At 47.0% G+C, this 20595-nt stretch overlaps 6 protein-coding genes across 6 annotated transcripts; 2 read left to right on the plus strand and 4 right to left on the minus strand.

The window, feature by feature from the left end:
* Positions 1-1394: 1394 nt before the first annotated feature.
* Positions 1395-2357, plus strand: N7508_000684 (phytanoyl-CoA dioxygenase family protein; the record flags this gene model as incomplete). The annotated part of the gene is made up of 1 exon (XM_058458769.1): positions 1395-2357. The coding sequence occupies one exon, from the start codon at positions 1395-1397 to the stop codon at positions 2355-2357; it is 963 nt and encodes a 320-aa protein (XP_058324991.1).
* A 1593-nt stretch (positions 2358-3950) lies between these two features.
* N7508_000685 (MFS transporter) lies at positions 3951-5818 on the minus strand (the record flags this gene model as incomplete). Its single annotated transcript, XM_058458770.1, has 2 exons — positions 3951-5352; positions 5430-5818. 2 exons carry the CDS (start codon positions 5816-5818, stop codon positions 3951-3953), a joined length of 1791 nt encoding a protein of 596 aa, XP_058324992.1.
* Positions 5819-8807: 2989 nt separating this feature from the next.
* On the minus strand, positions 8808-9912 carry N7508_000686 (uncharacterized protein; the record flags this gene model as incomplete). The annotated part of the gene is made up of 2 exons (XM_058458771.1): positions 8808-9731; positions 9790-9912. The coding sequence occupies 2 exons, from the start codon at positions 9910-9912 to the stop codon at positions 8808-8810; spliced, it is 1047 nt and encodes a 348-aa protein (XP_058324993.1).
* Positions 9913-10496: 584 nt separating this feature from the next.
* Positions 10497-11810, minus strand: N7508_000687 (putative bZIP transcription factor (MetR); the record flags this gene model as incomplete). Its single annotated transcript, XM_058458772.1, has 2 exons — positions 10497-11071; positions 11507-11810. The coding sequence occupies 2 exons, from the start codon at positions 11808-11810 to the stop codon at positions 10497-10499; spliced, it is 879 nt and encodes a 292-aa protein (XP_058324994.1).
* A 1619-nt stretch (positions 11811-13429) lies between these two features.
* N7508_000688 (nuclear transport factor 2 family protein) lies at positions 13430-13956 on the minus strand (the record flags this gene model as incomplete). Its single annotated transcript, XM_058458773.1, has 2 exons — positions 13430-13820; positions 13877-13956. 2 exons carry the CDS (start codon positions 13954-13956, stop codon positions 13430-13432), a joined length of 471 nt encoding a protein of 156 aa, XP_058324995.1.
* Positions 13957-18530: 4574 nt separating this feature from the next.
* On the plus strand, positions 18531-19979 carry N7508_000689 (CENP-N/CHL4 family protein; the record flags this gene model as incomplete). Its single annotated transcript, XM_058458774.1, has 1 exon — positions 18531-19979. The coding sequence occupies one exon, from the start codon at positions 18531-18533 to the stop codon at positions 19977-19979; it is 1449 nt and encodes a 482-aa protein (XP_058324996.1).
* Positions 19980-20595: the final 616 nt, after the last annotated feature.

The following is a 20595-nucleotide window of genomic DNA, read 5'->3' on the forward strand; positions in this document are numbered from 1 at the left end:
GGGAGAGTTGGAAACATCATTACAGATGGCGACATCGAACGACGATGGCTCTCGTGAATGTTAATCGAGATAGCGAGATATGGAATCTTGGTAGATAAGGTAATGAAAAGTATGTTTTCTATGAAGGCAATAAGGCCTTATATCGCGCATTTGACATGAGATCATGCATCATAACAAGCTTGAAGTGGTGTGTGCGGGAGCAAAGACAGTAGATCTGGGCCCTGTTTCCTGTGGGTGTGTTACCCAATTTAATATTGAGGTGCACAAGATCTGAGTATATCTCGTCCCAAAATTAATCCAGTATGCATTTATGCTTGAGATGGCAAGGGTATTCATAATCTCGAAATGGAACACGACATCGTCTACGCTTGATGTAAACTCATTCTCCGCAAGCTAGCCCTAAAAAATCACTGTGAGAATGATTTTCCTCGGGATGCATTTGACAAGATTCAGACCCTAGTATCGATAAGCACTTGTTCTACCATGTATTAGGGCAAATGCGACAGTAGCAGCTCTGAGTCCACAGTGTGTGTGACCCGCTTTGGAGACCGAACCACCAGTTATGAGACCGTTGTCACACGCCAAGACCATTCAAGCTCATATTTCGTACAGAGTGGATTCAAACTAGCAAGTATCCGACGGCTTTGCAGTCAATTCTACAAACAAGTTTCACTTACTTTTGAAATGACTTTGAGCAGTGAAGGGTTTTGCTCCGCTCACATCCTGCATATTAAATTTGGGGATCTTAGTCGTGTGGGGGACTGATCTAGATATATCGGTCACTGACAGCGACTGCAGACAAGGTGGCTAAAGATACTCTTTGACTTGACAGGAAGCACTACTCGAGACCGTTTTACTATTTAAAATTGAGTAAGAAGCAATTTTTGTTATGGAACCAAGGACCGATGCAGCTTGTAAAGTACTCGCTCGGCATGTTGCAGATATTTAGACAGTATTAACTCACCGTATGTTGAGCTAGCCGATAAGATCTAGATTTTCAGAAAGAATTAAGCCTTTCATATATGGAGATACCGAAGTGAACAGCCCCTTCACTGCGTAAGATGCATTTGATTGGTAGACTAAATGCGGGGTGTTGATTAGGCGCTCTACGTACTTTACACGACAGAGACATGCTAATGTCGGCTAATCTCCGGCTTATGAGTGGGGTGATCTCGCTATACGAGAGATACAGAATCCCCCAGTTTCATTAACGCTTCCACCAAGAACGCCATCTCACCGAAAGACAAGGATCTCAAGATATCCTTGTTTATGTTTATCGCCATCCCAACTCCAAACTGTCGGAGCTAAGAACTTACTGTTGATACCATGGCTATCCTACCAATCCAGTCGGAGTTATTGGAAAGGTTTGTGACCTCCAAGATAACTCGCAAACGATGACTATACTTACATCTCGAAGACTTCCACAGCAACAAAGGAACGACTGGCGAGACGAATTTCACGCCAAGGGCTACGTCGTAATTAAAGACGTGATCCCAGAAGACCGCGCAAAGGCGTATCAACAAGAAGCCTTCAGCTGGCTCAAGTCCTTCAGCACAGAACTCGACATCGAGAACCCGGATACATGGACAAAGGAGAACCTACCAATCCAATCTAAGATAAACTCATTCCCCAACTATGCTGTGATGCACGAGAAATTCTTCTGGGAAGCCCGACAAGAACCCGGCGTCCTAGAAGCATTTTCCAGGCTTTGGGGGACGAATGAATTATTGGTCAGCTTTGACAGTTTGAATGTGACATTCCCCAATCGCAAAGATGTCCTGCCAAAAGCTGCCTGGCAGCATGTTGATCAGAGTCCCTTTCGTAAGGGTTTGCACTGTGTCCAGGGGATCATTAATCTTTCTCATGCTGGACCTGAAGATGGGGGTTTGATGGTTTATCCTGGATCTCACAAGTTGTTTGAGCAGTTTTTTGAAAGCCAGACCGACAAAGATACGTGGAGTAAGAACGACCTATACTTGTTCAACGACGAACAGCTGAAATGGTATGGGATTCATCCTCACAAGGTCTGCGCTGAGCCTGGTGATCTCATTTTGTGGGATAGTCGTCTCATTCACTATGGAGCTGAGCCGACAGACAAGAGTAGTGTGATTCGCACTGTTATCTATGCTTCTTATACTCCGGCTAGCTTTGCTTCTAAGGAGGCTCTAGCTACCAAGGCTGACATTTTTAAGCAGTGGGGTGGAACTACTCACTGGCCGCATGACAATATCGTGCCTAGAGAGAAGAGGGCATTCAGAGAGGATGGCACTCCCGATCCTAGAAATCGAGAGGAGCCGTTGAACAAGCCTGAAATTACTGACCAGGTGCTGAAATTGGCGGGAGTGCTGCCGTATTGATTTTATCAAGTATGTTATACTCTTTACAGAATGATGCAAATTGTTCGAACCAAAGCACCCCACAGTTCTAATTTCTTTTTTTAATCAAACCGTGATTTTTTCACTCGCTTTGCATTCAATCATGAATTCAGTCCCTGACCTCCCGAACCTCGGTCATATCGTACATTCTTGGCTAGTCAAACGCAGTTTTGAATTAAAAAGGAAAAGAGAAATTTTCATTGCATAGTACAGAAAGTAATTGATGCAAAAGAAATGAAAAACAAAAGAAAAAGTGGTTCCAGAGGGGGTCGAACCCTCGACTTTGGCGTTATTAGCACCACACTCTAACCAACTGAGTTATGGAACCCGATTATTGAATGACGTCACATCAAGGAAGACTGAGTGCTCACATAAAAGAATTGACCAAGTCAGCATTAACACGATCTATCAAGATACCCCAACGATGCTATCAGGCGACGATCTAAATTGGGCCGCTCATACTCCGGCTCAAAAGCATCTCGCAAAATGCCCACTCCTTTCTCGACAGTAAAACGCCCAGCAGAAACAGGGTTCGAACCATTCTCGCAGAGAGACGAATGTACCTCTTCTCAAGCCAATCGCAAATCCTGACCAGGGATAGTCAGTCAACAAACCGATGGTAAGTGTTAGCTTCCATACTTGGTCTCGCTTGCTCCAGCAAAGTATGTCTCGTATTTCTGTGAACCAACCGTGTCAGCTGCTCTCGTAGAATTCCAGAGCCTTTCTGAGGGACCTGCTTCTGAGGGAGTGCCAGTTCCAAAATTTCTCTCCGGGCATCATGAGGGGAAGATCCAGACGACAATAGCCGGGGCTCTGAAGCGCTGTCACAATATTATCATAGTGCTCACTCGGTTTATCAAAGATAGTACTGCTTAGCCCGATTGGAAGCTGGTGAACATCGATAACCAGTTCAGAAACATGGTGCTCGTGCTCTGCAAGCAAGCTGACCACCTTTCGGAATCCGCGCCATTGATCCTGTCTGTTTTCATAACCAAGGCGCGGTGGTGATGGAAGATTCCTTCATGTCGGCCATCCCCGTGTAGCTGTGATTGGATACTTGAATCCAGTTGGAAGTGGAAGTGACCGGATCATGGGCGTTTGGTACAGAGATGTCCCGATTGGCCAGCCAAGAGCAGACCCACGTGAGAAGCTCGACAGGGAGATGGGAAAGATGATTGGCAACGTTCATTGCGGAGGCCCCAGACGAAAATCCGAGAAGCCCAGCGGGGAGGCTGGAAACCTTGGAAGACAACTGGTATCAGTCATGTCAGCGGTGTTAATTTGACAAATTGGGAAGGCGTTGAGAGAGTTTGATAAACAACCCCAGACCTCTGGGTGATCGGCCCCACTCTAGCCCTACGGCAGTTTGTTAGTGCCAGAACCTGGCCTGAAGTTTTGTCTCTGTAGATCCTCTATGATATGGTCAAGCACTTGGCTTTGATTCGAACAAAATATTTACGAGATGGTTCAAAAATAGCTCAGTATCGCTAAAAAATCCACTTTTAACATTAAAAATTATGACTCCTTAGTGGGAATGCAGAATGCAAGTATATACATGTACACGTGTAAGTATGTTCAACGCTGAACAGTTTCTTCAGCAATAGCATCGCCCTCATCCTCAGCGGCATGTGATTCCTGCACAGCCTCATAGAACGGCGCGAACTTGCTCTTCATTCTCAGCTTTTTGCCGAAGAAAAGGAAGGCGATAGGGATTGGAACGAGAACGGCGGCGACAGCGCCCAGGAGGGTGGATGCGTACTGGATGCCCATTCCTTCGAACATTTGGCGGGAGAAGAGGGGGAAGGCGGCTGCGACCATTGAACGGCAGAAGGTGTTTGCTGCGATGGCAGAAGCGGCAAACATGAGATATGTATCAATCAGATAGTTGAACAACTGGATGAAGATGATCAAGAGACCAAAACCAGTGAACAGACCACTCAATGTAGGGACGATCCAATGGATTGTACCGCTGAAACCGGTCCAGCCGAACCAGAAAAGTCCTGCGGCGAAGAGAGCTCCGCCGATGATTACTGGCGGGAGACGCCATTCGGGGATAGGGACACCCCCGTTCGAATCTAATTTCCTGTTGTACCCCTGGCTAGCCCAGATAACGTAGGCGGCGGCGATCAACAAGCCCACCACCATACCGAAGAGGGGCAGACCTGCAACACCAGGGTTCATGCCGTATACACCCTGGAAAACAAGGGTGTAGGCTGTCAAGAAACAGTAGAGCAAGCCGTAGATGAAACTGAGGTAGATGGTAACAGCAAGAATCAACGGCTCGCCTAGTAGCAGTCGAAGGGGACGAGAAAAGTTGTTCACAATCAGCTCTCGAAGATCGACTTCAATTTCTTCTTGCTTGGCGTGAATTCCCCAGTTCTTGGTTCGGCGACGCAATTCTGAAGCCTTGGCAACGAGAACGACAGGTGGGTATGATTCGTGCAGGAAAAAGAGGTTGATGACGAACGCGGCGTACCCCATGAATGCGGGGATATAGGCGGTCCAGCGCCAGCCAAGGTAGGACATGTTGATGAATCCTCCGATAAAGTTCGCAACCAAGGGTCCGAGGAAGACGGTACTGGAGAAAAAGGCAATAGCAACACCACGCTGACGGTTATTCCAGATATCCGAGAAAACAGCTGCGACAACGGCCAATGGGCTACTGCCAAATATACCGGCAAAAAAGCGACAGATCATGACGGTTTGGACATCCTTTGCGACTGCGACCCCAGTGTTGAAGATGCCGAAGCCAAGCATACCAATAATGATAGGCAGGCGACGGCCTTTCAACTCGGATAGAGGAGCCCACATCAACGGCCCCGAGGCATAACCGGCGATGTAAAGGGAGCTGGAGAGAGTGGCTGTTACCAGGCCGACATCGAATTGGCTGGCAACGGCTTTAGAGGAGGAACTGAAAATGGCAGAGTCGAATGTGGAGCAGATACTGGTAAAGGCGAGCATAGCACTGATGTAGGACCTAACAGGAAGAAATTGTCAGCACAATCCATGTGTAATAACATATGCGCCAAAAAAAAGCTTGTATAATTGACTTACTTTCTCGTCACTGGCCAGTTCAAAGGATACAGAGGATCATCAGGGCCATCGAATTCCACCACATATTCTTCACGATTAGGAAGAGGTGGTGGATACGGCTTATCCGCGCCAAAAGCGGGAAGTGGAGTAAGCGACTGTCGCGACCTGAGACTCTCACCAACAGTGAGCGCATGCTGGGTGCGCTGAGTCTCAGTCCTGCTCAGTGCGCGCGAAACACCAGTCCGGTGGCGTTCCAAGTCAAGCTCTGTATTGCGCGATTGTAGCCTGTGCACCTGGGGGTCATATTCAAAAGAACTGCTCGAGCCTGTGGAGGTCGAGCCTGATGTTTGAGGCCTCTCAACCTCTGCCGATGATCGCTTCTCGCTCGAGTCAGGCAAGTGATCGGCCATACTGCCAATGTTGACCGCTTTACCGATCCGGTGGCTCGTTGTGGTTTCGCTGATCTTCTGTAGGTGATGCTTGACGTATGTACGGAGTACGTCTGCACTGTTGTTTTTGTTTGAGGGGAAATAAGGTACCAGGAGTTGTTAGTGAAAATACTTTTTCCACAAAGCGCGGGCCAATCTATTTATTAAAGACCGAAAGCATCAGTTCCGAATATCCGTTTTGGACCCACTCCAGGCCGGCTTCAATACTGGATGCCGACTGCCGATGCTTTGAATGCAACGTGGCTTAGCAATGTCTTGAATTGCAGCTTGTGACGGGCTAGGCAAAGTGTTCTAGCGTACCAGACTTGATTCCATCGGCTGTATTGCACATTTTGTAAGCCCTGCTAGTATAGTGGCAAATTGATATTTTTTTTTGCCCTCAGGCAACAAAAGCTTGGCATAAGCTCAAGGGTATTTACGTCACCATGACTCAGCTGCCCCAGCTCCGGCCCGGATCTTATTGACATGTGCTTGTCTGTGGAGTATAAGCGAAGTTAGCATAAGTCAAGTTCATCTGAATGTACATCTGTTGAATGTCATCTTGCATCTTGCTTCGGATTTAAAACGGACTCTTGAGCATGTAAGCGGAATTATTCCCTGACCCACTTGGGGACCACCTGATATATCAAATAGTGCCCAAATAACAGGCAGCCATTGAAAGTGGACCAGCAGGTTTGTAATAGCGGACTTCCAAGCTGAGCGAGTTGAGTGGGAGATCTGAGAAGATCCGAAATCCTCACCAGCATTTCTTTCCTGAGTATAGTGGCCTGTGACTTGATCTGATGGCATTGTGAATCCTTGCATATTTGTATGAAGCTGCAGAGTGGGGATAGGAAGAGCATTGCCTCTAGCACGGGCATTGGAGCCCAATTGTGGGGAACGTCTCAAGAACCCTCCCTACCCTGAAACGGTCACCCTTGCTTCATTTCTTTAAGATCACAATGTTTGTCGCTATTGACCGACTCACCTCCAATTCATTTTTCGGTTGAATGCCCGTCTCCATAGCTTGTTGAGGAACCATCCATGCTCAGAGAGATCCCGGGGCTTTTCACGACAATAATTGACGAGATGGTGGGCATTATTTCAACCCTCTTGCTCTTGCTCTGGGACTTCAGAAACACAGTTCACATTCTGATGTCTTCCAGGAATATCATGCCAGATATCGTGCAAGGCCATCAAAGCCCCTCGTGGTCGTGTGACCCACCCTCATTGTCATCCAGGGCTAGTCACAAGCTGTTGGGGTAACAAGACAACTGGATCCCGTAGAGAGATTCTATAGGCAGTTTCTTGATGCTGCCGGTTCTGACTCGGCCTTGAAATGACATATATTCTTGTCGAGAGAGGAAGGCAGCCATCCCTTGTTGTTCAAACACCCTTTGGTGTCCAAGAACGAAACTCATCAAAATTATAATTGCCGTTGCTCGTCAATGATGGATTTCATTCTGATGGCAGCGCTTCGATACCCGGATGTCGTAGTATTGGCCACCTGATGATAGTTTTTGGGGTTAAGGGTAGAAGGCTCCGGCACCACGAGGCCATTTGAACGGAGCAATTGAACAGTAGCAACTTCAGTAGCAGTTTTGTAAGAATACGGGAAGGTGCTGCAATATGGGGTTTTGATAATGGTTTGGAACCCATCTTTAATCGTCGATAGGAAACCCTGATTGCAACCCCGTTCGCCTGAATTGAAAAGTGCATTAAGTGTGCCATCGCCGACATGGTACGGGATCACTTCATGCTCACTGGATTGTACCGGTTCCACACAGACGCTGCTTCGTTATATAAAGCCACCCCGGAGGTATGTTGTATGAAAACAGTGGGTTGTCGCGTATTGTTTCGAGGAGGTATTGAGTCCAGACAAAAACATTTTTATACTCTTAGACAAGATTTGACTGGCCCACCTTTTGATGATCGAGACTAAGCACTGAACCTTTTTTTTACCTTGCTTGGCGTGAGCGAGTGAAGACGTCCATATCCACGTCTGCTAAGCGTCCCAGCGTGATTTGAGCGTGGACCGTTCTGTAGTTGCGCCAGCGTCTCATGTTTACCAGAGCTCTTGTACTTTACCCTTTTTTGGCGGCAACTTTGAGTTCATACAGGTCCTGTGGGGTTGAGATCTTGAAGGTGTAGGTGTGTTTGTAGTAGGTAGATGTTGTCTCTCAGGAGAACAGGCCTGGAGGGGCTGCATATGATTAGTCAATTCTCATCTTGACTGCCACCATCCTCGAAATCTCCAATGATCATATCAATTTGAACATCTTGAAGAAAGCCAACCTAGGCCATTGTAATAAATGTACGAGAACCACCAAACCCACTCTGACAAGGCTCACAAGGCTCGCAACCCCTAAGCCCCTGGGCTCATCGCCAGGTTCTCTCCCTTGATTCTTCTACTCTTGACTGGATCCTTGCTTTGGGATGTGGGTTTACTTCCATGTGAATCTTCGGCTCTATGCAGCGGAGAATGTTTAATCCAAAGGAAAGCTTGCCCCGAGAACGAGCATAGGAAAAAAGGTGCAAGAATTTTTTGAGCAAGAAAAAGCTAGTTTGTGACAACTACCTTACTAACAAGAGTCTATAATTGTATGTCAAATATTAGGATCATTATCACGCAGTAACGAAGTTGAAGGAAAACACCTTCACCCGGTTTATATGGAGGACTTCCGGTTCCAACCTCCCCACCCCCAGTCAGGGACTTGATATCTATAGACAAGACGGCTGATATCTCAGACAATCTAAACGAGATAAAGAATGAGGTAGGTGATGCCATACCTGCTCCCCTCCCGGAACATGTCGTGGAAAGAGTACGAGCAATATTGAGATGATAGTATGCGGACATAATGGACGAACTCCCTGAAAAGGACTTTTACAAGCTACCTGGTGCTAAAATTCGGAAACACAAGGGAAACCAAGGCCCAAAGAACCATACAAGAAGCTTATACACCACAACCACTCATTTTCCCTCATTTCCCTCCACCTTGCCCCTCGCAACAACAATGACACCCCTCACAATATCCCCCCTAGCCCACCAAGCAAACATCAATCTAGCAACCTTAAATTTCCCCATCTTCAAACCAAACGATACACCCTCCCCAACCCTTCGCTCAATGAAATCTGCCAATCCCGGAAAGCAAAATTTAGTCACATCCCTCATCTCAATTTGAGACCGGTCATACCCAGCCGAGAGTAGCATGTCCACATATTCACTTCTCGAAACGAGATTCCCAAATGGCGTATTCGTTAACCAGCACAGAACCCTCAACAATAAATTTTGATGCCAGGGGATGTTATCGGCCATGATTAGATCGAAGGCCATGAGGTTTGCGTTAAGGTTGTTTTGGGCGTATGTTAGAAGTGGAAGGCGGGTTGGTCGAAAATGGTACATTGTGTCTAGGGCTAGGAGCCATGTTGAAGATTCGGGGGTGGGCGAGGTTGTTTCAAGAGCTGTGACTGATACTTTCAGGTCGCCAGTCCAACATTTTGGATTTCCAGCGTCGGCGCAGAATATCTCTGCTGGAATGTTGGCGGTTGAGCTTTCGCTTTGGAGGTCTCGTAGACGGCTGGAGCCGAATGAAGCTTGCGCTTTTTCAAGTGTTATTCCGATGTAAGATTCCAAATTTGGTAGAGATGATGGTAGACCCTCTGTTCCAGGATGTCGAAAACGAAGACCTTGCCTTGAAACCTGTACATCTGGGCTGCCAAAGCCTGTTGAAGTGGGAGATGAAGTTCCTAAAGTTCTGTGCAGGTACAAAGATTGATCACCGCATCCGCATCCAACATCTAGGATCCGCACATAGGATGCATTCTCTGTTGATAGAGCTGTTGTGACAACTTGCTCTAGGAGGGCTTCACATGCTGTTGGGAAGTCGTTTGTGTGCTGGAGTGTATACGTCAATGATTGATCTCAAGATCACTACATAAAGAGTGTAAAATACCTCCCAATATCCCATATTCATCCACATTGATTGCGGTGGGAGTTGGATGTTGAGGACGGCATGGTCGAGGCCGTATAGCTTTGCTGGGGGCTTTTGGAACCCCCTTTTGAGAAATTCTAGCATGAATGCTATTTCAAGTTGAAGAATCCCCCTGACAATATGAAGGGGTAAACGCAACACTTGCGTTGGGGCGAAGTTAGAATATGAATGATGTTGATATTGAGTGGAGCTGTGTGGCGGCCCGTGCCAAGCCTTCTGGGCAGGTGCATTTAGTCACGCTGCCAATATTGTAGATTAACTAACTTTCGTTTCTGATCTACAGCTCATGTGGAGATTCGGTTTGGCATTACGAGATATTTATGCTAGGAACACGGGAGGCCGGTCAAGATGCATGGAGGAATAACAAAAAGTGGGTAGAAGGTGCAGATAGCCGGATCTATTCAGGTAAACTGCTAGTAATATCATCACTCATCCCCCTCGACCTGCAGATGTTATCTGAAGTAGCTCTGGCTGCTGGAAGAAATAATAGAACTGAGCCGCTCTAAACACTATGAAGAAGAAAGCAAAGGTAGTGGCCTGAGTGAACCAAATCACCCTTCAAGTCACCACCTGGAGCAGCAGAGTAGGCAGGGCAATCAATTAAGACAGGGGTTGCTTTTTTTTTGTTATTTTGAGCTTTTTTTCTTGTTTCGGGATTTGGGAACGCTTTAAGCAATGGTGCCCACGTCCTGCTTCAGGTCGGAAGTACTTGAAGCATCAGGTTTCTGTGACGCAAGGAACTTCTTGAACATGTCGGAGATATCCTGATCGGTCTGCTCATCCGTGCCGTTCTTTTCCATGATCAAACCACGAAGCCAGTTGTTCTCCAGCTCGAGCTGAGATACACGGGACGCAAGGATGTCGTTCTTGTCGTTGGTTTCCTTGACGGTCTGCTCGAGAGCAGCTTCACGCTGCTTCTTCTTGACACGGAAGCGGGCACTTGCAGCGGTGTTGCGGCGGCGCTTGTCCTCCTCTGCCATGTTACGGGAGGCCTCCTCCGCGCTCTCCTGCGTGGACTTCTGTGTGTTCTTACGCTTGGGGGCAGCGGGAGTAGGGGGAGACACCACACTCGAGGGTGGAGCAGGAGCAACCTTCTTGGGGGCGCTGATTGGCGCGGGCTGAATGGGTGCTTGGTTCGCAGATGCGTTAGGGGCGGAGGGAACCCCCGAGAAATGCGCGTCGTGCATGGGCTGCGCATTGTGGCCATTCAGCTCGGGCTGGTACTCGGGCATACCCAGGCCTTCTGGAAGATATTAGCATTGCATTCATTAAATTTGAATATTGCGTTCTGTCCCAAAATGGTTGAAGTCGAGTGCCATTCACGTGAAATGGCGTAAAAGCGGGGATAGTTCACGCCAGCCACAACTTTCTCATTGAACGAAATATCCCTGCAGTATGCAAAGCAGCAAACTCGAAGGGTCCAAGCCGAGGAAAAAGAATGGGGTGATGAACTTCGGAGCGCATGCGCCCGAAATTCAAGAGGCAACTCCATAAACCAGATTCACGAGAATGACGAGATTAAGGCAGCCAATGACATAGGCAAATCGTAGGCAACGATCTCGTGAACTTGACCGTATAGAGCTCGTGGCAGTGGTGTGATCAGGGGAAAATATGCAGCTCGAACTCCAACCATCCAACCAGGAACGCGAACACATACACCAAGTTCAGCCACACTTACCATTTAGGAAATCCAAGAACTTCATATCCGCAGTTTGCGCGGCTTGGTCAGGGACCGCATCCTGGGGCTTCGCACCATCGACGGAGTCGAAGTTGGGCAGACCATTGGGAAGACCGAAGTCGGTGAACTTGTCAAAGTCGAAAAACTCGGTGTTGGTGAACAAAGCAAGTTCCTCATCGAGACTGAAGGAGTTCTGCTGGCGCTGTTGCTGCTGCAGGGCCTGGTCGTAGGGCGAGGGAATCGCGTTCAGATCATCGATGTACTGCGAGAAGTTGGGCGCGCGGCGCCCGTTGTAGCCGGCCATTTTGATTGTGTCCTATCAGTTATGGCAACTGCCAGGGACTGATCTCTTGATATCGGAGGACAATGTGGGAATGCGCGTTGCGCAGGCAGCGAGTTGACTCAAATCCGAATGCGGCTGGCGGACTCGCGCGGTAAGTCAGGACCGTCGCGAGGTGGCGATTTGCAAAGGCGATTCCAGATGTGAATCGCACGATGGACTAGATGGAATGGAGATAGTATATGGAGAGAAGGGGAGTCTTAGCAGTTGGGACCACAAGTGGGTTTTTTCTTTGAAATCAGTGGGGGGGGGAGCCCGGAGGGGTGTGGGTGATGATTAATCCCCGATTTTCCTCATCCGAACAATGACCTTCTCTGCTGCTACTCTAGCATTCAGTTGGAACTTGTATAAATGTTCTGTTGATATCTTGCTTTCTTCCCTTTTACCCAAATCTTTCTCTCTACCCTTCCCAGTGAACTACAGTACTACGTACAGAGTACACTTGTGTGAGTCTCAATCGGATGCCGGTGGCCGAGGATCGGAGCCCACTTTAAATCAAGGTTCCACGTTCGCACGTTAATCCCCAAAACAGGGCAATTGCAGGGCCAAGCACAATTCATGCATAGAATGATGAGCTGACATGCTGCAATAATCACGTAGTCTCTAAACACTTCTTCTCTTGTCCTCCCAAAAGCATTGAATATCCAGCGACAAGCGCGGCCACCGAAAACGAACGCCGAACGGCCGCAACGGGCGCACAGGGCTCCCCGTATTTATAAGCACAGCGTTTGTAATCCTCATTCTCCCGAGCTTCTCCCGAACATCGCAGCAGCCCTCTCCACGGACGAGCAGTATGAAATATGGAAATATCAATGCCTAGCTTTCCATTTATATACATCCCTGTTAACCATGGTATAACGCTTGGGCTTCTTCTCTGAGGCACAGAGTCCGATCGGCGTTCGTTATGCGAGCCTAAAGGGGTTTAGCGCAGGTCCTTATTTGGCAAGGACGATCCCGATATCGCTCCTGGCTATACCTCTTGCTCTGGCACATGGTCGTTTTTCTACTGGAATTGGCCAATGTATAATGAGGTATTCCCCGTCGGATAATTCAGGGCCCAATAACGATGTCTTCTCTGTGGAAATTATATGGGATCATTTGACTAGCGCATCCCCATGCTGTACTACAGTATCATCAGGCTTTGGGCTTTGTTCAAAATGCCGATATAAACATACTGTATATGTGGATATCATGGTTATTTGAAATCATTTTATCATGTATAATTCATACATAGAGGAGGTGTTGCTCGACATGCTGGTCTCATGACCTGAAGATGACCATGTCAACTCGATTTTTAATGCATTGGGAGCACAAGGTCTGATGGCGTGACTTTCCCAATCATTTATGACTTCTTCACTATGTCTCTCAAAAGATTCCTGTCTTCTAGCTTTCTACGGCTCTTTCATTACAAACCCCATTGACTTACGCGTATCCGGTCGTTCTGCTGCGTAGACTCATCCCGAATTCGGAATCCAGTGCTTAGCTATAGTCAAGTAGTCCGAGGACGCACTACAATAATTCCAGTCATTAATAATTCAAGAAATTTCCAAATTCCAAGTACAAAAGGTAAGTACACATTGAAATCACCAATGTTCAGGCCCAATCTCAACATCATTAACATCAACACCATCGACAAACCAACGTCCAGTCCCATCTCCATCCGGCCCAAGGATGAGATCATTTCCAGACATCATTCTCTTCTCCATTTTACCATCTTTATCAAAAGTCCAATCTTCTAGCCCGTAGCATCGTGTCCACTTATCTCCATTCTCTTTATCCTGGTACTCATACCAGAATTGCACTGCGATACGATTGTCGGTAAACGAAAATAGCTCCTTTCGCAGACAATATGATTTCTCTTTCTTCCATTTGGCTGTAAGGAATTTCACAATATCATCGGTGCCGCGGAGAAAAGAGGTTCGGTTACGCCAGATGCTATCCGCTGTATAGGCTTTGGCGATTGCCTCTGGGTTTCTATAGAAGATTAGATTATGTATATCAACTAGATAGACTTGTTTGTGAATACTGACTGAGTATTCCACAAGTTTTGCGCGGCTTTGACTTTGCTCGTGGCTGTTTCGAATGTGAAGGGTGGAGTAATTGAAGCCATGTTACCTGCTATGGGCGAATCTGCTTAAATATATGTTGAGACGAGAAAAGACAAAGCTAGGGATTCTCAACCTGCGGGCTAAAGAGCTTGTTGCGGGTATTTGAATACGCAAGTCCTGGTCAGCCTTGCATGGTTGTCATCGAACGTACCCCGCCACCTTCGGCCCCGAACGCCGGGCTAATAACGCCGATTGTTTCACTTCACACGACCGTAGTACTAGCTCAAGGATAATTATGTTCAATTATTGATGTCCTTTGAGAGATAGTTGTTTGAAGCGAATGATTGAATGACTATCTTCCTCTCAAATAAACACCTCACCTCATGCAACCTTCAGACAATATGCGCTCAGCTGAGAGGTCAAGGCGAAGATATATTTGCTTTTGTACATCTGTATAGGTGAGTTCTCGGTAGCACCTTTGACGTCACACTGCAACCTGTGTGAAGCGCATGTTCAGCCTGTTAATTTCACAAAGTGCGAATGAACGAAGAAGGCGATAGCACTTCTACTTTTTCTCATACACTTACCCACAGTATATATACAGCGGTTTGATTTAAGTAAATTAGTGGTCCGTGTGGTATATATCAACTGTTCCTTTAGCCTTTTTCATGTAGGGCAAATGATCCGAAGGCAACCTGCAGCATAGAGCATAAAATGTAAGACATACAACAGAGGGCACCCTCTCTGGCTTTCTTTTCTGCTCAGCTGCTGTGCCAGGGCCCCATTTCATCAAATCCAACTCAAGAACAGTGTTCGGATCAACAATCCTATCGGGTACACAGCAATCTGACAGTGACGGACGAGCTCTAAGAGGTTCGTCGGGACAATCACATCCCTTGGGATAATATTGCCCGGAATTGAACTTTTCTTCCACAGAAGCTGTCAAACCCGAAGTCCCTCCTGGGGCAGGTAGCAGTGATTGGGGGTCATAGCCCCTACAAAGTCCGCAGATCAAACTACCTACTTCACTGCATCTTTCCTACCACCAACACCGTTTTCAAGAACACGACTCCAAAAACAAGCGTCTCTTCCACATCAATAATGGCCCAAAGAATCGCATACTCCGTGTCCAATCCCTCGTCCCGATCTTTAGTAGAAAAGCCAGCAAGTAGGGGTGACACAAGCAATCAGAAAACGGGAAACGTCCATGGAAGCCGCAATGAACTGCCATCCAACCTCTCCGGAAAAGAATGGGTTCAACTTGGAATTGATTTCGTCCTGTCGTGAGTATTCCGTATTCCACATTGGCATGTATGATCTCATGGCTTACAGACCCGGTTTAGATTAGAACGGTCATGCTTATACCGTGACCAAAACAACCAGCCCAATAGTCATCCATCGATCATAGAAAGCAAGCCACGGCAGAATGCTTCAGCTACACTAAGTTCTGACGCTCGATGGGAAGTTACTGTAGAGGTTTTTCAGAGGCTGCTTGAAATGGCTGGTGAGCTAGATCTGGATGGATATATTACACCTGTGCAGGCTTGGAATCGAATTAAGAATCATGATAAGTTTCAGCGGATGACGCGTGGCAAGTTGAACCAGTTAGAATCTTCTATGAGACCTCATATCAAGTGTCAAGGGTAGGTATATAACCCTTTCGTTGTTTATTGATATCTTCTAATGACCTGCAGATTTGCCGCAATAATGGAAGAGCCGATTTTCGAGATTTTGTTGAATCAGGTTCTTAATCAGTGAGAAGAGCTTATTGATTCCAATACACTGTTCAGAGAGAGAAAGCTTCACCAAATAAACTACATGAAATCATTGAACCTGACACCAGCGATATATTCTTTTTGGAGATACCACGCCGCCTCCCGAAGCCTTGCGACCAATAATATGTTCAAGGTGCCAATGGATAATATAGTTTGTACCAACAGGGCTCAAGATTGAGACTTCTCACAGTCGCAAATCGGAGTGAAACGATATGGAAGATAAGAAGGTTGAGTTGTTGTGTTCACATGTAAATAGGGACGGACCCACGATATTTTGGTGGATAAAGTAAATGGTCATGATTGCAGACCCAGTACATTTGATTCAATTGCGAAACCCTTATAACAGTAGACTGCTGAAGTGGAGGTGTATAGCTAGTTAATTAGTTAGTTTAGTTGACTCGGATCTCGACGCCGTAACGTAATTCACTGGTGAGCCGCCACCCCATCCAAAAAAACGCGTCATTTAAATGCATTTATCTCAACCAAAACGCCATTAAATGCAATAAGCTAAAAAGAAATTCTATCAGTACATGTAGTCAATTTATGACCCTTAATTCCACATAAGCTGCACGTCGGCAAGGCTCTCGTACGTGGCTGTAAAGGTGCCGGAGCCGGCCCGCCTCACGGGATACTTGTGCTAAAATTTCTCTTAAGGTGGAGGCCTCTAAAGCTGAGAGGCCTTTTTCGGAAGGTATTTGCCTCATAGAACGAGTCTTTTTCTGCTTCTTCTTCTCGTTTTCAGCGCGTAAATCGCTTACTTCTTTCTCGAGTAAAGCAACCGATTGCATCATCATTTGGCAGGCTTTTAAAAGCTGATTGATCGCGGAATCTAGCAGGCTTGGTGGGGTTTTCGAGCGCTGTTTTAGCATAGCTTTAATCGAGGAAGCTTGCTTTTGCAATTGGACGTAATTCGATAGCGATTTTGGCTCCCACTCACTAACACGGCTCGAGGGGGGTTTCGGGGTCCGAAGGTGAATATTGAGCTTAGAAATCACTCGATCGGGGTTGTAATGTACTAGACCGGCGGCGGCGAAGCTATCCCTTAGAGTCTCCGAATTAAATACCTTAATTCGCGCGGACGGGTAGGCTTTAAGGAAGTCTAATTTATCGATATAATTGATCCCGACCCGTATTTTCGTTTCCAAAAGCCGACTATACGCGCGCTTTAATACCGCAAGATAGCTAATATCGAGAGGCTGTAAAAGGTGAGACAAGTGCGGAGGCATACAAATTGCGATAATATTGTTCTTCTCGCAAATTTCGTCGAATTTCGGGGTTAAATGACTCCCGTGGTTGTCGAGTATCAAAAGTCTATACTTTCCTTTCGTACGTGAAGAAGTAGACGGAATAAAAATCTTTTCGAGCCACCGAAGGCTAATTACGTCGGAAGTCCACCCGTTTAGACTAATCTCGAGTCTCTAATTACTCGGAAGGCTCTCGAACCAAGATTCGAGAAAGACTTTGCCCTTAAGAATGATACACGGAGGAAGCACCCACCCCGACGCGTTTATACACTTAATCGTAGTCACCCACGCGCGGTTTCTAGGCTATAAAAGTGATCTCCGACCGTAGAATTCCTTTCTCGTAACAACATTTGCGGTCGTGGTAAGACCTATTGCAAAGCTAGTCTCGTCAAAGTTATAGATATCGTCGGGATCGATCCCGTACGTGAGAACCGTTTTTTGAACAAGAGAAAACCATTCAGAAATGATTTTAGGGTCTTCATATTTAGCACGCTTATAATTGTAGCATCTTGAGAATCGGGAGGAAAGGTTAGGATGCCTCTTAACGTAGTTTGTGACCTAGTTTTGGCCGACCGAAGGAGGGGGGGTAGATCCACGCGCCGCGAGTAGTAAATCCGCCATCTTTCGTACAGTAGAATACCGAGGTGCTGCTCCACGAGAGTCCATAGAGAGAATCCATTTTTGAAGAGAATCTTCTTCAATTTCCGTCAATTTCAGGTTATTTACGCGAGAAAACGCGCGGTTTTGAACCCTAGTAAGACGGTTCCGTAGAGTTGAGCGCGCGGCACTTCAAAAGTCTTAGCAGCGAGAGTAATAGAGCTTATTTCGTGGTTCTGAATAGCCTGAATAGCTAATGAAATCTTGCCCTCTTGCTCTGTACGTTTTTGAGAGGATTTGGTACGAATTGGTGGCATAGTGCGTGGTTGAAGAAGAGAGGTCTAGTTAAACTGACGCGTGTTATAGATAGGGTGCGGCTCACTAGTGAATTACGTTAGTTATTTAACTAACGTATTTCACATGCGAACCGCCTAACCCAAAACACTATAGTAATCACGATGTTTTACAACCTGAAAAGTCAACAACGGGAGCTTAACTAATACTATAAGCCGTACACATATATTCAAAATAAGGAAAATTACGAATCTTAGAGGTTAGGATTAAATCAATTGATGTTGACTAAGATACATCTTTATATGTACTGTTAAATTCAAAATTACGGCGCAATTTGTTGTACCACCCCTGAAAACTTATCTAGATTGCGGTAAAATAAGCTGCGACATCATTTAGAAGCCGAATATTTCAGACCTGGCAAACAAACCTGACAATATTGTAGTTGTTGAGATAAAGGGGTATACAATATCGCGCTTACTATGGGTGTTTCGGGGCTGGCTTGTATGCGGCTCGCATGTGAATTACGTTATCAGACATGAATGGATTATCTAATACGATCGTGAATTCTTATCAGCACGTGCCTGTTTGTTGACAGCCATTTTTGACGCAAAAGAGCTCGAGAAACAATACCCCAAGCCCTGCGCCGAAGGATATGCGGCTCTGTTTTATCTAAGAGAGATTCTACCCAGCCAGGTTGTCCACACAACCCTCTTCACAAGTTTGGTTATGGCGCGTCCAAAAACAGTTCGCGCCCCGACAACAGCCAGTCTTCCAAACAACCTCCGCATCCCCTCATCGACCCCCTCGCTCTCAAAAAACCTCGGCAAGCTATCCAGACAAGCTCTACTAGATCTGGCATTCTTATGGCTCAACGACCGCAACATTGCCTCATTCCCACCTTACCTACAACACGATGAAGAAGTCGCACCAGATGAAGACGAAGCCCTACCCTACCCCGCCGCAGCGACAATCGAGGAAGTGCGCCAGGCATATGAAGACCTCCAAGATCGAAAGGGCGGCAAGCGCGAAGTCCTCGAACGGATCCTTGAAGGCGATTGGCGACATGGAATCACATTGCGACAACTAGCAATGGCAGATCTACGCTACATGGACGACCACCCAGCCAGTCTTCGATGGACAGCATTGGAACTCAGTCGTATCGACACGAAACAGAAAAAACCCGAAGAAACACCATCAGCCAAGTGGTCCGGTTCGGTTCCGCGCATGCAAGCTGCAACATTCGTTCAAAGCCTCCAACGGGAAATCTCCCCGCTCGTCAAAGCACATTACCATCTCGGCCGCTCAGGAACACTTCCTTTAACAATCCTGCGGATATTCGTCGTTGACTCGCCATATCAATCTCCACGACAGGCAGCTGAGATCTTCACTGAATCCTCGCGTGTCATCTACGTCGCTTTCCCGGATAGTTGTCCATTCGTGTATACATCCATTGCGACATCTACAGGATCGAAAGCAGCTCCAGCAGCTAGCTCTGTTACAACTGACACACGAACCCTTCAGCGCCTGGTGCGCGATTCTATACCCAAAGCTCTTTCCAGACCACAGGAACGATTCACCCTGAAGGCTACATCGCTGGCAGCAAAGAATCTACCAACACTCCTTGCACTCCGTGGCCCTGGACGCTCAGCATTTGCAAATGGAGCATACAGTATCTTTGCTGATGCGGTCATTGAAGGGAGCCCCCTTGATCCACGACCTTCAAATACAGTCACGCCAGAAGAGCATATCAAAACAAGTCACCAATCTCCCACAGAAGAAGGAATTGAAAAAGAAAACGGCAGTACTGGAGAAGTCTCCTCAAAGCGCAAATCCACGGGGAATGAAACAGCATTCCTGTCTCCAACCTCAAGGAAACGCCGCCTGGCTATCCATTCCAGATTTGGAACGTCGGGTTCATCACTAGCTCCCGCGCCACTGGACCGTCTTGACGTCCGTCTCCTCGACAAGGTACGTGCGGGGAATGAAGATGAAGCCAATGAGCCATCCGCCTCAACGTTACCGGCTGTATCCCTAAACTTCGCCGGCTCAGATGTCATCACTGGTATCCGCAAGCTCGCAGAGCTAGGTATCATCGATCCAGAACGTATGCCATCATGGATGACAGGCGACGAGGGTATAAGTGTAGCGACTATTCAACAAGGTCGACGGCTGTAAATGGGTAGAGAGATCTCTTGGTGCTCTGGGCTTTTTGGTGTTGACATTTCCGGAGTCTATTTATTGTTTTGGGATTTTGGGGGTTTGCTGTGATACCCACATTGGAATGAGTGAATCACTCCTGTGAATTTTGATATCTATATTGTCTGTAGAGAGGAACAAATTTTTGAAGCGTTGCATGTCATGGCATATTTTCGTTGCCTGTGTAGGCTTGCCTACTGCCGCGGCTATATCACGATATCTTGGCCTTTACAACGAGTGCATGTTTGGTATTTCTAAAGCTGTAGATATTGCATTTTCTTTTCAGACCGAGTCAAGTCGGCTACTAGTCTCTACTCTTACGGTACAGAATTGCCTCCAGACATGTCGACAGCCACGTAACCAACACCAGCAAAGCCCACATCGAATACAGAGGAAGAAAATATAAATGTACACCATGGATCACCAGCAGAGGCCTGGGGCGTAGTGGTAACTCGCACAGTGCTGCCGAAGCTTGATCTGGGCCGACACCTGAACCACCGAGGATGACCTCGAGATCCGCAATGAGTGCCTTCGGGGAAGGGACAGGGACGAGAGAAGAAATGTTCACCATGGATCACCAGTAGAGGACTAGGGC

This window comes from Penicillium antarcticum (genome assembly GCF_028974205.1).
Source record: "Penicillium antarcticum strain IBT 31339 chromosome Unknown utg000001l_segment0_segment0, whole genome shotgun sequence".
Taxonomy (NCBI): domain Eukaryota; kingdom Fungi; phylum Ascomycota; class Eurotiomycetes; order Eurotiales; family Aspergillaceae; genus Penicillium; species Penicillium antarcticum.